Genomic DNA, 17,163 nt, shown 5'->3' with positions numbered 1-17,163 from the left:
ACAAATATCAAGTGCTGGAGAGGGTGTGGTGAAAAGGGAACCCTCTTACACTGTTGGTGGGAATGTAAATTGGTGCAGCCACTGTGGAAACAGTATGAAGTTTCCTTAAAAAACTAAAAACAGAGTTACCACATGATCTAGCGGTCCCATTCATAGGCATATATTCAGAGAAAACTCTAATTTGAAAAGATACATGTACCCCAATGTTAATAGCAGCACCATTTACAATAGCCAAGACGTGGAAGCAACATAAATGTACATTGATGGATGAATGGATAAAGAAGACTCAATACTACTTATATGCTGAGAACTATGAAACATTGATAAAGAAAACTGAAGATAATTTAAAGAAATGGAAAGATATCCCATGCTTTTGGACTGGAAGAATTAATATTGTTAAAGTGGCCATATTACACAAAGCAGTCTATAGATTTAATGCAATCCATATCAAATTACCCATGACATTTTTCACAGAACTAGAACAAATAATACTAAAATTTATACAGAACCATGAAAGACCCAGAATTGTCAAAGCAATTCTGAGGAAAAAGAACAAAGCTGGAGGCATAACTCTCGCAGACTTCAGACAATACTACAAAGCTACAGTAATTAAAACAGTGTTGTATTGGCACAAAAACAGACATGGATCAGTGGAACAGAAAGGAGACCCCAGGAAAAAACCCACACACCTAAAGTCAATCTTCGACAAAGGAGGCAAGGATATACAATGGGAAAAAGACAGTCTCTTCGGCAAGTGGTGTTGGGAAAGCTGGACAGCCACATATAAATAAATGAAGTTAGAACACTCCCTCACACCATACACAAAAATAAACTCAGAATGGCTTAAAGACTTAAATACGAGACATGACACCATAAAACTCCTAGAAGAGAACATAGACAAAACATTCCCTAACATAAATTGTAGCAATGTTTTCTTAGGTCAGTCTCCCAAGGCAACAAAAATAAAAGCAGAAATAAACAAATGGGACCTAATCAAACGTATAAGATTTTGCACAGCAAAGGAAACCGTAAACAAGACAAAAAGACAACCTACAGACTGGGAGGAAATATTTGCAAATGATGTGACCAACAAGGGCTTAATTTCCAAAATATATGCACAGCTCATACAACTCAATAACAAAAAAAACACCCCAATCAGAAAATGGGCAGACACCTAAATACACATTTCTCCAAAGAAGACACACACATGGCCAATAGGTTTATGAAAAGATGCTCAATATCCCTAATTATTAGAGAAATGCAAATCAAAACTACAATGAAGTATCACCTCACACTGGTTAAAATGGCCATCATTAAAAAATCTACAAATATCAAGTGCTGGAGAGGGTGTGGTGAAAAGGGAACCCTCTTACACTGTTGGTGGGAATGTAAATTGGTGCAGCCACTGTGGAAACAGTATGAAGTTTCCTTAAAAAACTAAAAACAGAGTTACCACATGATCTAGCGGTCCCATTCATAGGCATATATTCAGAGAAAACTCTAATTTGAAAAGATACATGTACCCCAATGTTAATAGCAGCACCATTTACAATAGCCAAGACGTGGAAGCAACATAAATGTACATTGATGGATGAATGGATAAAGAAGACTCAATACATAAAATGGAATACTACTCAGCCATAAAAAATAATGAAATAATGCCATTTGCAGTAACATGGATGGACCTAGAGATTACCATAGTAAGTGCAGTAAGCCAGAGAGAGAAAGATGAGTACCGTATGATATCATTTATATGTGGAATCTAAAATACAATACAAATGAACTTACTTATAAAACAGAAACAGACTCACAGATATAGAAAACAAACTTAGGGTTACCCCCCTTAGGGAAAGCGGGTGGGGGAGGGATAAATTAAGAGTTTGGGATTAGCAGATACAATCTATATATTGTCAAAGCAATTCTGAGGAAAAAGAACAAAGCTGGAGGCATAACTCTCGCAGACTTCAGACAATACTACAAAGCTACAGTAATTAAAACAGTGTTGTATTGGCACAAAAACAGACATGGATCAGTGGAACAGAAAGGAGACCCCAGGAAAAAACCCACACACCTAAAGTCAATCTTCGACAAAGGAGGCAAGGATATACAATGGGAAAAAGACAGTCTCTTCGGCAAGTGGTGTTGGGAAAGCTGGACAGCCACATATAAATAAATGAAGTTAGAACACTCCCTCACACCATACACAAAAATAAACTCAGAATGGCTTAAAGACTTAAATACGAGACATGACACCATAAAACTCCTAGAAGAGAACATAGACAAAACATTCCCTAACATAAATTGTAGCAATGTTTTCTTAGGTCAGTCTCCCAAGGCAACAAAAATAAAAGCAGAAATAAACAAATGGGACCTAATCAAACGTATAAGATTTTGCACAGCAAAGGAAACCGTAAACAAGACAAAAAGACAACCTATTATATATATATATATATGTGTGTGTGTGTGTGTATAACTGAGTCACTTTGTTAAACACCAGAAACTAACACAACATTGTAAATCTACTTCAATAAAAGGAAAAAAAGAAAAAAATAGATAACAATTTTTCCTTTTAAAATATTCAAAAAAACATCCTATGGACCCAAAGATTGCTTCAAAATATAAATGTAATAGTTTGACCTGTAAAAATGAAGTAGACATAACTTCTAAATATTACTGCTTTGTAGTGAATATTTTTAAAAATTAATTAATTTTTGTCTGCGTTGGGTCTTCGTTGCTGTGCGTGGGCTTTCTCTAGTTGCAGCGAGCGTTGGCTATTGGACCTAATCAAACGTATAAGATTTTGCACAGCAAAGGAAACCGTAAACAAGACAAAAAGACAACCTACAGACTGGGAGGAAATATTTGCAAATGATGTGACCAACAAGGGCTTAATTTCCAAAATATATGCACAGCTCATACAACTCAATAACAAAAAAAACACCCCAATCAGAAAATGGGCAGACACCTAAATACACATTTCTCCAAAGAAGACACACACATGGCCAATAGGTTTTTGCGGTGCACAGGCTTCTCATTGCAGTGGCTTCTCTTGTTGCAGATCATGGGCTCTAGGCTCACGGGCTTCAGTAGTTATGGCACGTGGGCTCAGTAATTGTGGCTCACGGGCTCTAGAGTGCAGGCTCAGTAGTTGTGGTGCACGGGCTTTGTTGCTCAGCGGCATGTGGGATCTTCCCAGATCAGGGCTCGAACCTGTGTCCCCTGAATTGGCAGGCAGATTCTTAACTACTGTGCCACCATGGGAGTCTCATGTAGTGAATATTGAGAATTACTGTTTTGGCCAAAATATCCTATAGTCTACGTACACTTTTCAAATGTGTTTAAGATGCTGATTGATAAAATCAATATGGTGGTAACAAAAAAAAATCTTTTTAAAGAAAAAATCAATACGGTGGTCATATTGTATTTATGACTTGTAAAAAAATCAAGTGTAGTGGTTTTTTTCCCTTCAATTTGAAAACTGTCCTTCCCTGGCACCACTTAATTCACTTGTGTTTACACAATTTGTTAATTTTGGTTCTTAAGTAATGTTTCTCAGTTTTGTTCTGTATTTTCTAAATTTTGATGTAATGTTTCATAAATTTTTTTAATAATGTATGTATTTTTAAATGTTTTAAGTATAATCAAAGTGAAGTGATTGGAAGAAATAGGAAGGTTATGTTAGGCAAGTATAATTTGTAAGATATTTAAATTATTAACTAAAATTTTGATAAATTCACAATTTTTTTCCCCTAAAGATACATGCTTAACAGCAAAGAATAAAACCACCTGTACTGCTTCAAGTTCTTCACTTTTCTACTACTTGTATGTCTTTATTTTGGGACAACTATTGCTGGGAACAGGAGGAACTCCTCTTTATACCCTAGGAACAGCCTTTATTGATGATTCTGTGCCCACCCACAAATCTTCTCTCTATATAGGTAAGTTTGCTCTGTAATGTTAATGTCTCGGTGTCATTTTATCTTATTGCTTGTTTAATTTATAAGTAAAGCATAACATACACTTATTAAGAAGTTATGATTTCATAGTTATTTACATTTGGTAAATGCAATATTACTTTTTTTGTTTAATTATATGCTGATGTATCATGTCCTTTATTTGAATGCGGTTATGATTTTTATTGACATCCTGCTCTGTTTCCTGTGGGGGGCATGCCAGCCTTCCTGGAAGTGCCATCCAAGCAGTAGGCTGTCTAGATTGCTGGAATGTACCCCAGGCTAATTTACACAGGTGTGGGGATAGAGCTCTGCTGTTCTACTGACTTACTTCATCCTACGTGGACTTGACTAGAGTCAACAAAAGAAACCACACAATGGTACTCAGAAACTCCTGTGGAGTTCTCTATTTCAGATTAATGCTGTTTATGTATGACTCAATTTTCTTCCTTTGTGAACTAATACTTAGCAGTACAAGTTTCTCTTAAATTCCATCCCTGAAGTTCCTGGAAGGTAGAGTTAACTAGACCATGCATGGCCCTACATCCAAATTAATGTGTAATTTATTTGCACATGAATTTTCACTTTATCAGTCTATTATTCTAATGTAGGGGACTTAGTCCATTTGGACTACTATAACAGAATACCATAGACTATTTGGCTTCCAAGCAAGAGAAATTTATTTGTCACAATCCTGGAGGCTGAGAAATACAAGATCAGGGTGCCCATAGATTTAGTATATGGTAAGGGCCCATTTCTTGGTTCATAGCTGACTTTTAGCCATGGCAAAAGGGACAAGGGAGCTCTCTGGGGCCTTCTTTTAAGGGCACACTAGTCCCTTTTTGAGGGCTCCACTCTTATGACCTAATCACTTCCCAAAGGCCCCACCTCCGAATACAATTGCATTGGGAATTAGGTTTCAACATACGAATTTTGGGGTGACACAAACTCTTAGTCTATAACAAAGACCTATTGCTGTAGTCACTGGAAGCCAAGTGTGTTCAGTGCAGCCCTGATAGAGGGTACTAATCTCTTAGGCTCATCTTTAATATGGAAACCACTACACTTCTACCTGTTTTCTCTACTTGCTTTGCTTTGGTCTCTCCACAAGATCTGATGCTCTCATTACACGTTCTGGCTGATCTGTACAACTTCTCCATTTACTAATTTAACAGTGCTTTTATTTCAATTAGCTACTAGTGATGCTTTTCACTCTTCCAGTTCACAGATTTTCTTTCTGAGGTCCTCTTCTAATCAGTACTTCTCATAAAACAACTTCAATCTTTATATTTTAGTAACACACAAAATACGAAGTTATTCAAAAATTATTTAAGCATGGGAAGGTGGGGTGAAGGCCCACGAGACCATCCCAGATTTGAAATTCTCTATGACGTGACAGTTCTCAGGGCTATGATTTATCACAGCAGACAGATACAAAGCAAAATCAGCAGAGGGAAAAGGTACATGAGGTGAAGTAGAGACAACCAGCTGCAAGCTTACATGAGTCCACTCCCTCCTCATGGAGCCCCCTACGGATTGAAATTAATTCCCCCAGCCAGGAGTTGTGACATGTATGAAATGTTTTCTACCAGCTAAGTTCATTAGAGATTCAACGCCCAAGGATTTTATTGGTAGTTGATCATGTAGGAACCCTCTGCCTTGCACATAGAAAATTTCTAGACTCTCAGAAGGAATACAAGTGTTCAACAAAACCACATTGTTTATACGAACAGTTTGAGCACAATGAGCCACCTTTATTAGTTAGGGAACTGTGGCATCCCTCTGGACATTTAAGATCCCAGGTGCCAGACAAAAGCCAAACTTGCAAGCAGGTCTTTCTAAAGATAGCAGCCACAAGGCCTGCTACCTTATCTTTTTCTTCTACTGTAGGAATTCACTGAATGGTATTTTTTGAGAGTAAAGGAAAAAAACAAAAAGTAACAAAACTGGGAAACTCATTTTAGTTTTTTTCAATTTCAGTTAACTGATACTTTTCATTGGGTAATTACGTTTTGTTGATTGAAATCCTTTTGTATGCTTTTTATATTTGTATACATTTCCCCATTTCCAAAATCTTCCGCCCTTCTTTATTTCTTTTAAAATAGTATATATTACTGGTAGCATGCCTTCCTCTATGTGAAACAATTTTATGTAACAAGGCAAAAACGGGCAAAATGAAAACAGTCAAAATTTGCTACCTATTAGAATGAAGGAAAAGAGTGGTTACACAGCATCTCTAGCCTCACAACCTTTTCCTCTTTAAATGCTTTTTTGGGGTTTACAATTTTTGTCCTTTAATTGAACTTTTAAATTCATTTAATGTTATTTTGTGTTTAAATCTTTCATCTTAATATGTGCTTCCTATCTGCTCTACACTCTTATTTCTTGCCCTTTTTTCTTTATAATTTAATATTTATTATTTCATTTCTCCCCTCCATTAACTTCCTAGGTATATGCTCTTTTACTATTCATCTGCTAATTACCTTATATGCAAACTTGATTTTATGAAATTCTAATGTTAATTGATACTTTTACCACATTCCTAATCATCACATAGGTCTTAAAACTCTTTAAATTTATTCCTTTCCCAATATTTATTCAATTATTTCTGTGTACTGTAATCCCTTCTATATTTAAATTCCTGAAATAAGTATTATTGTTTTATTTAAAAATATTGATCCACTTTTATAAACATGTTTACCTTTTTTTATTGCTCTTCTTTCCTTTGCTACTCTGAGTTTCAGTCTGGGATCATTTTCCTTTAACATGAAGAGCAGTGTTGAGTTCATTTATTGGAACAGTCTGCTTGTGATGAATTCTCTTAGTTTTTCATCTAGTTTTTACTGGGAATAGATAATTAGTTGGCCATTAATTTTCTTTCAGTACTTTAAAAGTGCTATTCTACTGTATTCACTTCCACTGTTTCTTATGTATGTTTACCATTTTTAAGATTCTTTTCTGGTATTTGATTTTCATTTGTTTTATTTACTATGAGTGTATAGGTGAAAGATTACATTTATTTCATCTGTTTTGAACTTATATGACTTCATGAATATATTGCTTGATACTTTTCATTGGTTTTGGAATATTTCCTATGATTATTAATATAACTTCTGCCCTATTGTCTCCTCTCCTGGGACTCCAGTTACTCCAATTACATGTATGGTAGGCCTTTGTGGGTTTTGTTTTTTTTTAATGTATTCTTTCTCCTTTACTGTCTTTTCTGTATTTTCTATCCTGTATTTTTTCTGTGCTTGTTGATAAATATTTACTGATTTAATAATATATTTTCCAGTTTAGTAATACTCAGTTCAGTTCTAAGTAATCTGCTGTGGATCCATTTCATTTTTATTGTGACAAATGCATTTTATAGTTCTAGAATTTTTTTTCAGAATCACTCTGTGTGTCTTTTAATAACTTTCCCACCTCTGTCATACATGGGAACACTACAGTCTGGGATGCCCTTTATCTAATTTCAGGGACTGAGTAAGTGCTAAACTGCACTTACTCTGTGAGCCAGTCTACTTCTAACTCATCCTTGCTTTTAGAGTATAGCCTCGTAGGTGCCAACTTAAAATGTAGGACAGGGTAAGTTTATAAGCTCTACTCCCTAAACTGCAACTTTTGTTTCCCTACTTCCTAGAGACTAGCAAAAGACAGTTTACCCTCCCAGTGCCTCTTATAGAATTAGCCAACATACCCAGGAAAAAAAATCAGTCCCAATTTTTGTTAAATCTCTCTCTTCTTAAGAATCTTAACACAGTGGTCCTTCACTATTTTTATCTGCCTTATATTTAAAAATAATTTTTACAGTTTTTAAAAGTTTTTCTTAGTGGGCAATTTGGTTGGAAATGCTAGTCTACCATAGTCCATCCACCATTACCAGAATTTTTAATTTTGGGGTCATAGCAAATTCACCTTTCATCAATTGAAAACTTTAAATTCTTTGCTTTCTTGATATATTTCTTTTATGAACATATTTGTGAACATATGCAAAGCATTCTTTATTGTTAACCAAGGAGTAATTGCTGAGGACTGAGAAAGCAGGTGATATAGATAGTGCTATTCAGTGTGAATTACATAGATCCATGCCAACATGAAGAAAGTCAAAAAATGAAAATAAACTTTTAGAAACTTTTATAGCAATTTTTAAAATAGATCTATATTTATTTATTTAGGCTGTGCTGGGTCTTCGTTGCTGCTCGTGGGCTTTCTCTAGTTGCGGCAAGTGGGGGCCACTCCTCATTGTGGTGCACAGGCTTCTCATTGTGGTGGCCTCCCTTGTTGCAGAGCATGGGCTCTAGGCGCACGGGCTTCAGTAGTTGTGGCCCGCAGGCTCTAGAGTGCAAGCTCAGAAGTTGTGGCGCACAGGCCCAGTTGTTCCACAGCATGTGGGATCTTCCCGGCCCAGGGCCTGAACACGTGTCCCCTGCACTGGCAGGCAGATTCTTAACCACTGTGCCACCAGGGAAGCCCTATAGCAATTTTATACTTCCACAAAACTTATAAGGTATTCTTACAAATGTATCAGTCTAAACCCTTTTGTAAATAATTTATAAAAGGATCTATCACCAAAGATAATTTGGGAATCATTGATTTCCAGATTTCCAGCATTTTTAATCATTTACTTTATAGTTATAATATAAATTAGGGTAGTTGATAGATAAATAAAAGTTCTTATAGTTTTCAGATCATCTTGAATGACCTCTACTTTGGAGCCTTGATCTAGTACATAAGTCATTTTTACCATTGATGTATGCTTCACTTTGTGTATGGTATATTCCTTTTCTATTGTGTATGAGAACGAGAATCTCAGTAATTAATAAAAAAACTCAGAAGGTGGTAGTATATGAAGATACTGATGTATGCATAATTTTTTAACAAAAAGTAAAAAGTTATATATGGCAAAGTTTTAAATATCAGAGAAATAAGGTCAGTTTAATTCTGTTGCAAGTTAAAATGGGAGATTCACTAAGAGAAGGAGTTTAATGGTTTACTTTTAAGAAACAGACTAATGAACCAGATCCAGGTTTTAAATCAGCTGCCATAGAATGCTTTTGGAATGTGTATAGAATATAAAAGCCTTCTCATTTCACTTTGTTTTCTTCCGTAAGAATTGTAGCCAGTAATTACTATCACTGTTCACAAAGGGTAATAGTAGATGAACTACCCCTGCTGTGAGTTAACATGATATAACTTTCATAAATTTATAATTATTGGATTTGTTGCCATCACTATTGTAGTCTAAAAAATTTGACATTGAATTATGTATTTTAAGCTCCTTGACAAATATGTGTAATTTTCATATAATTCTAATCATTTTGTTTTTCTATAGTAAAATATTTCTCTTTCTTCACTTGTCAGACATTCAAAGCAAAGTTCCACAGATGACCATTTTCATTGTCTTTGTTCTTTTTCTAGGAATTGGCTATTCCATGTCAATTTTAGGCCCTGCTATTGGCTATGTGTTGGGAGGACAGTTGCTAACCATGTACATTGATGCTGATTTGGGACAAAGGCAAGGCAATATCTATTTTTCTTTTATTTAGATTTATATTATTTGAATCATGTTAGTACCATAGACGGAATATTTTTATAATATTTCTTCAGAATATCATGAGGGATTTTTCAGGAAACAAAACGGAATACACACAATTTTTATGTACTATTTTGGCTGCATTGCTTCACGAATTAATGCCACACCATCTCTTGGTATAGAGTATTTCTTTACAAATAAGGATGCTTAATAGTTAGATGGTGAAAATTTTCAAAATACATAACCAGTACCCTGTGCATTGTTCAAAAATAATAGTTTAATTAAAATTAGTTGTGCTTTCAGTAGATTTAACTGTAGGTAGATAGCCTGAAGAGTCTCGAGAGTTTATGATTCTCAGACTAAGTGCTATAGTAGCTCTGATAATATAGAGATCACAATTGTTCAGCTTTAACAACTGTAACACTGGAGGATAATAATAGGTAATGTTTGTTTATCCCATACTGTGTTCTAGACAACATAGGTTTTGTGTGTAATGTAATTTTACACGCCATTTTATTTAATCCTCTGAATAATCTTATAAGGTAGTTGATACACAGAACTTGTTAAGTGGCCAAGGCATGAAATGAAGTAGATCTTTTTGACTCCAAAATCCCCTTCTTACCCACTGAGTTACCATCTCCTTTTCCTGAATAGAGAAGTTAGTGGCCTTTGCTGAGGCCATATTTTCTCATTTTACTGTAACTTCACAGTCCTTTGCATGACTGTGAGCAATGAATAAGAAAATGTGGTCACAGTATGTGATTTGTTAGTCCCAGGTTAATCTTTTAGAGACTAGGTTAATCTGTTTTTTTTTTTTTTTTTTTTTGGTACGTGGGCCTCTCACTGTTGTGGCCTCTCCCGTTGCAGAGCACAGGCTCCGGGCGCCCAGGCCCAGCGGCCATGGCTCCGGGGCCCAGCTGCTTCTGTGGCATGTGGGATCTTCCTGGACCGGGGCACGAACCTGTGTCCCCTGCATCGGCAGGCAGACTCTCAACCGCTGCGCCACCAGGGAAGCCCTAGGTTAATCTTTTAGAGACTATAGGTTAATAAAAAATTTCAGAAGGTGGTACAATACAAAGATACTGATGTTTGTAGCCCTAGGTTAATCTTTTCCAGACTGTATAAAAAGGTGTACAGAGGAAGCCCTTGAGCAGAAAGCTGGGTTTTAATTTCAGTGGAGTGAAATGAGTTGTAGAAATGATATGTTTTGAGGAAGAGCCTGTTGATATAAAAATATGACAACCATTATAACAAACTGTTAATATATTATCACTTTAAGAAGAATTTTACATTCAAATGAATGCCACAATTGGGGCATAGTGTATGGGCGTTTAACAAAAATCAGTGATTCGCTGTGAGATGTATTTAGTATTCTATATATATACTATATATTATAATATTCAGAGAAGAAAAATGTAGCCAAAGTTAAAGAGTGTTCAGAAATTCCATGCATGCTTTCAAATAGTCAACATACATATATTTACTATTAAATATTTAAAACTTCTGTTGTATTTGCCATGTGGAATACTTTATAAATCATTATTCTTAGAGCTCTCACTTATGCCTGCTATCCATTGTGATTCTTCAAAATGGCTCCACTAGAAATTTTGGATAATATAATTATATTTCTCGATATATGCATTTGAATGATAAATTATATAATTATCGTGACTGAGTTTTAATTAACAAGATAGAGTTGACTTTTACCTCCTGTTTTTCTGTCATATAGCATTGATATCACTGAGGATGATCCACGATGGCTGGGGGCATGGTGGATTGGATTTCTCATGTCTTGGCTCTTTGCCTGGTCTTTGATAATACCTTTTTCTTGCTTTCCAAAACACTTACCAGGTAAAAATATTTTCTTTAAAACCAGGGAGTTTTATTCCAATTCTAGGCCAAGTGTTGCTTTCTACATTATTACTGAGAACCCTAGAAAATTCACTATTTTTTTTAATAGAATCTCAGTTGTCTGCCTATGCAAACTTTTGAATATCTGTCTTTATTTTAGGAAATATTGGGTAACAATCTTAATATTCATGGTTTTTCTTTATTTTCATTTAATACCCAATAAAACTGTACATATTCACCTCTTTATTAAATTTATATCTTATGTGTTATCTGGAATCTTGCTTTATGTTTATGTGAGATATAATATCTTTTAAGCTATTAGTTTGTATTCAGTTAGTAACTTCAAGAGCCAATCGACTTTAAATTATTGATGTTAATTATTTGTTAATGATAGTACAAGTACTTTTTTTTCAATTGTCACCGAAGTCATGCTTTTGTATACTTTTGTTTTTTTTTTTTGCGGTATGTGGGCCTCTCACTGTTGTGGCCTCTCCCGTTGTGGAGCACAGGCTCCAGACGTGCAGGCTCAGTGGCCATGGCTGTCGGGCCCAGCCGCTCTGCAGCATGTGGGATCTTCCCGGACTGGGGCATGAACCCGTGTCCTCTGCATCGGCAGGCAGACTCTTAACCACTGCGCCACCAGGGAAGCCCTTGTATACTTATTTTCACCAAATTTCAATACTAAAAATCTGTCCTAAAAAAAAGATTAATAGAAAAGAATATCTATTCCTTTGTCTGTGAGATTTTCTTTATAATCATGTGGTTCATATATGTATCTATAGAAGTATTTTTCTCCAGGCTGAAGGCATTTAGTTGTTTCTGTTATATGTAACAGAATAGATGTAACAGGATAGATGATTAACTTCTGGAAATGGGCAGAAGAAAAGTAGGCAGAGTAGAAGTAGATGGACTCATTGATTTCTTTCTACCTTGGGCCATCCAACTTATGAGTCTATGTATTGACTGTTTTCTCAGATTTATTCACGGTACTATTATTAAAAACTAGACATGATAATAGGTAGTAAATATTATTTCATCTAAAAAACATGTTAGAATTAGAGTAGAAGAGAAAAGCTTTAAACATTCTTTGTTTAATGCATAAAGGATGAGAAAGAATCATTAGAAAGCAAGAAGATAGAGTGGGTAAATTTACTATATTTTTAGGTACAGCAGAAATTCAAGATGGAAAAACTTCCCAGATTCATCAGAGTAATTCTTTACAACATACAGATGGGAATTTTGGACAAAGTTTTAAAGATTTTCCAGCTGCTCTAAAGGTAAAATAACACTGTACACACACACACACACACACAACTATACACACATACATATGTAGATATATGTATATATTACAGATATATGTAAACAGTATATCCATACACACAAATATTATCATAATGCACTCTTGCTGGCTTATTTACTATAGTTCTAGCTCTTATAAAAACCTCTTTAGATTTAATTGTATTGTGCTTTGAGTAAATGAAAACTATTCCAGAGTAGATCGGTTGGAAGAACATGAGTTATCTTATTGGCAATATCAATATTCAGTGGTTCCGCGTTAGCATGTAGTCCATTATCCCATGCCATTTCCCTTGTGTAATGGATGGATCAATTGTCATTGAATTGTAAATGTTTTTTGAGAATGCCAAACCAATATTTTTCCCTTGTGAAAGAAGTGGCGGTTAGTGGTTACTTGTTTTGAATTTGAGGTTAAAGAAACAAAAGTGTTATGGTCTGTTTTATTGAACTCGGCAGAGAAGTATTCTTTCTATTTAGCATCATAAAAGTTTTGTACTTTAAGGGAATTTATAATTTTACCTTTTCAAGATTTGAACTTACTTTTCATTATTTTTTTCCCTCCTCAAATGAAAGCCTTAACATGTTTTTACTCCATTCATCCTACTTTTTAACTCTCCTTCCTCCTCTTCCATACAGGCACATTCTTGCTGAGATTGTTTATAATTTTTAATTCTAATTACTGTTATTTTTTTTATAGTAGTTCTGTTCTATTTCATATATTACTATTTATTTTATAAATTCTTATATGTATCAAGAGTCATTACTCACCAATGCTTTTTTTATCCTTATGTTCTCATGCTTTGAGATCTTGATTCTGATTCAGATCTCTATAGATACAGCATTTTATTGCTGGTTTTTCTCAGATAGGATGCCATCTAAGTATCCTTGAATGTCAGAATGATATTTCTGACTGGATGGATACTTTCAGATCATACTCCTTTAATTCTAGTAGTCTGTAGATGTTGTTTGGCTCTTTTCTAGTTAAATATGTTGCAGTTGAGAAGTTTCAAGTTAATGTGATTCTTAGTTATTTCTATCTGCAAATTTGTAAATTTTTTCATTTCTCTTTGATTTCAGGAAATTCACTAGTTTATTCCTAAATATGTATCATTTTTCATTAATCCTTGCTTGGAGTCCATTATCTTTTTCAATCTGAAAACTTAAATATTTTCTACTCATTATTTTTAAAAATTATTGCATTTCTTCATTCAGGTACTTTTTTTCCTTTTGTCACTATTGTTATTCTTATGTTCGATCATCTGGCTCTGACTTCTAAATCTCTTATCTTGCCATTTTGTGACTCCTTTGTGTGTGTGTGTTGCTCAGTTTTACTAAATTTTTTTGCATTGAATATTCTAGAACTATACTTTGTAGTTTTTCACTTTATGGTTAAATATTGTGAAATAACTGAATCTCTACACTCGCCTCTGGTAGATTAATAAGGTTCTGAGAACTCCAGCAATATAGACCCTTATTGAAAATTGCTTAACTCTATACCTAAGGTTCTTAACTACTGAGAGCAATACTTGTGGAGCAATAGCAAAAGTTTGATACTTAGAGACCACTCTCATCTTTGCTCACAGTCAATTCTTCATTTACTGGACATAGGGATTCAAAACACAATTTTAAAAAATCGAATATGGGGTAGATTTATTGTATGGAGATATATAGTAAGACTAGGGAAGAGAACTTTCCAAGCCAGCTTCTACCTCCTTTCCCTGGTCCCTTGCATATGATCAAGGCACATTGACCCTACTGATTAATCATCTGTCAATTTTCTAGGTGCTCCATGTATAAATTTTCTCAACATTGTATGTATAAAACTATTAGTGATCAGTATTTATACTTTTGTGCTAAAGAAAATGCTGAAATTTTACAAATAATTATATTGTGTGTATTTAAAATGTGCTATTTCATCATGGTACCTACCATTCTAATGCTGCATTTTGCAGTATAATCATAGTTATTCATTTGGTGAACTGTATTTTTTCTTTAGAGTTTGATGAGGAATACTGTCTTTATGTGTTTAGTTCTATCAACTTGCTCAGAAGCCTTAGTTACTACTGGATTTGCTACATTTTTACCTAAATTTATAGAAAATCAGTTTGGATTGTCTTCCAGCTCTGCAGCTACCCTTGCAGGTAAAACATTTTCTTTGTTCTAGCTTAATCTAATAATCTTACTTTACCACATTAGATATTTATTAAAATAGCATAAAATTTTGGATAGCCCACTCCTTGAAGTTTAAACTTTACACTGATTTTTATAAATGTTTCCAATTTTCTGACATTAGACAATCTATTGTATGAATTTGAGAGATACAAATGCTATATACAGAGGTAAAGCGAATATATATTAATCTTAATATTCAAAACATTAATTTTATTAATCTCTTACTTAATATAGCCGTTAACTCATTTACTCATGTTGTTTCTAAATCACATGAGTGCTTTCATATGTTAAAACAATAGTACTACTTGTTTTTGATGTTTTCCAATTGTTGGTATAAATTACTGAGTATACGTGTATGTTTTCTCACTGTGTCTTCTTTCTCATTAGGGACTGTTTTAATTCCTGGAGCTGCTCTTGGTCAGATTTTAGGTGGTATCCTTGTTTCGAAATTCAAAATGACGTGTAAAAACATAATGAAGTTCGCTTTGCTCATGTCTATAACTGCACTTACACTGACTTTTGTATTTGTTTATGCCAACTGTGAAAATGAGCCATTTGCAGGTGTATCTGAATCATATAATGGGTAAATATATTTCACTGCTTTTTGATATTAATATCAGAGTAATAAACTATGTCTGTATTTCCAAGTATTTGCTTTCTTAAATAAAATGATAAGAAATTGGCTTTTTAAAAAAAATTGGAAGGTTGCTTTTCCTATGTAAGAATATGTAGTTTTTACTACATATATCATATTAACAGTTGGATATTTTTTCAGAAAGAATTTAAGAAACAACTATTCTGTACTGAGTACTATTCTCGGGGATACAAAGATTAATATTACAGAATTTTTGTCCGTAATGGATTTCAACATCCTAGGGAGAATTTCATATTATATGTTCCTATTGATTTAAATTTTAAAACTCCCTATGGTGAAATTCTCCTATTAGATGGATTGAAAATAGGCTAGTAGAGAAATTAAAATGAAGTTAAACTAGGTGATACTAATCACTGTTGTGTTTACTTTAGAAGTTCATGTTTATTATAGAGAAATAAATAACTTCTTGTTGTTATGACCTGTAAACATATTTCTACCTATAACTGGTTTGACCATTTTATCTTTCCTTGCCTTGTTTGTTTTGCTTTGAAATCCTAAGCCACAACAGAGGATCAGGCTGTAGGACATTGCCCAGCAGTGTGTTTTATGGCCCACGGTGCTGCTTTAATTGTTTGAATATATGTGTTTGAGACTGTTGAAGGGGATGGTGCTCCAGGTCAAGGACTCTCTAATTTTGTATTAATATGGTATTCAGATAACCTAAATAAAGGGAAAAGTTTGTTTTGAAAAGTTTGCCAGTAACAATTATCATGGTTTGTAGCTACTGTTCATGTCTGTCATTCTTTTATATTAATGAAAAATGTTCGAAAGCAATGTTTAATCCAGCTCCATTACATTTGTTCAACAATTCATCGACTGCTTCCTCTGGCAGACTTTTATGGCAAAATTCCTACTCTAAAGGAGTTTCCAGGGTAGCAGGATAGATTGGGAAACAAAACAGTGAATGAACAATGAATTAGGTGGTGAGAGATATAAAAGGCTATGGAATTAAAAAGAGCTTTTCAGTTTCTTTAATTAGATTTAGGAATGGCTTCATGGCATAATAGAGAAATAGGGCTAAAATATCCTCTAAGTATACAAAAAGCTTGAGAGAGAAAGATTTGGGAGAGAGGGAATGGCAAAGGAATATGTTAAGCCAAAGCATAAATGCTAGAAAGTGAAGGTACCAGTTTGAATGGCGCTTAGGTCATGTGTCTGGAAATAGTAGAAAGATACCTGGAAAGGTCGAAAGATAGATAGAGGTAAGTTGTACAGAAACTGACTGACACCTATAAACTTTACCCAAATGTACCCCAAGAAACCACTTTTTTTGTATGTTCCTTTTAGAAGTACAGAAACTTCTGGATAGTTTAATACTACTCTATCACCTTGATGCAGAGATGATGTGGATGTGAATCCATCTGATATTTTCTACCTTAAGCAAGAGTCACTACCAGATGAGTGGCCTTAGCCTAATCAGAAGGGAAAGCAAGTGAGGTGGTGTCAGTTTGAGGTGCATGTGGGGGCTGGTCATCGAGAGGTATCAAGGTCTGGGACATAGAGACAGAGCTTAATTACATACACATTCTCAGTGGTGAAAAAAACTGAAAGTGAGTATACACACATACACATGCACATTCACACACACGGGATGTGTGTGCGTGTGTGTGTAGATTCTATTAATAAAGAGATAAGGCTTGAAGTCACAGTGGAGGTGTGAAATTGTCAGATCTTTTTTTTTTTTTTTTTTTTTTTTT

General features: G+C 34.5%; 1 protein-coding gene across 2 annotated transcripts in view; it reads left to right on the top strand.

Moving 5' to 3' along the window:
* Positions 1-17,163, top strand: part of SLCO4C1 (solute carrier organic anion transporter family member 4C1) — a 60,268-nt gene that overhangs the window by 30,362 nt on the left and 12,743 nt on the right. For both annotated transcript variants that reach the window (XM_024739704.1, XM_024739703.1), the window contains 6 exons: positions 3,756-3,938; positions 9,375-9,471; positions 11,219-11,340; positions 12,505-12,617; positions 14,636-14,780; positions 15,199-15,394. In XM_024739704.1, coding sequence (XP_024595472.1) covers positions 3,756-3,938; positions 9,375-9,471; positions 11,219-11,340; positions 12,505-12,617; positions 14,636-14,780; positions 15,199-15,394 — 856 coding nt within the window. The remainder of the gene's footprint in view (positions 1-3,755; positions 3,939-9,374; positions 9,472-11,218; positions 11,341-12,504; positions 12,618-14,635; positions 14,781-15,198; positions 15,395-17,163) is intronic.

This window comes from Neophocaena asiaeorientalis, unplaced genomic scaffold (assembly GCF_003031525.2).
Source record: "Neophocaena asiaeorientalis asiaeorientalis breed wild unplaced genomic scaffold, Neophocaena_asiaeorientalis_V1.1 scaffold146, whole genome shotgun sequence".
Classification (NCBI taxonomy): domain Eukaryota; kingdom Metazoa; phylum Chordata; class Mammalia; order Artiodactyla; family Phocoenidae; genus Neophocaena; species Neophocaena asiaeorientalis.
The sequence above is the reverse complement of the archived record's forward strand: the minus strand, read 5'-3'. Positions and strand labels throughout refer to the sequence as shown.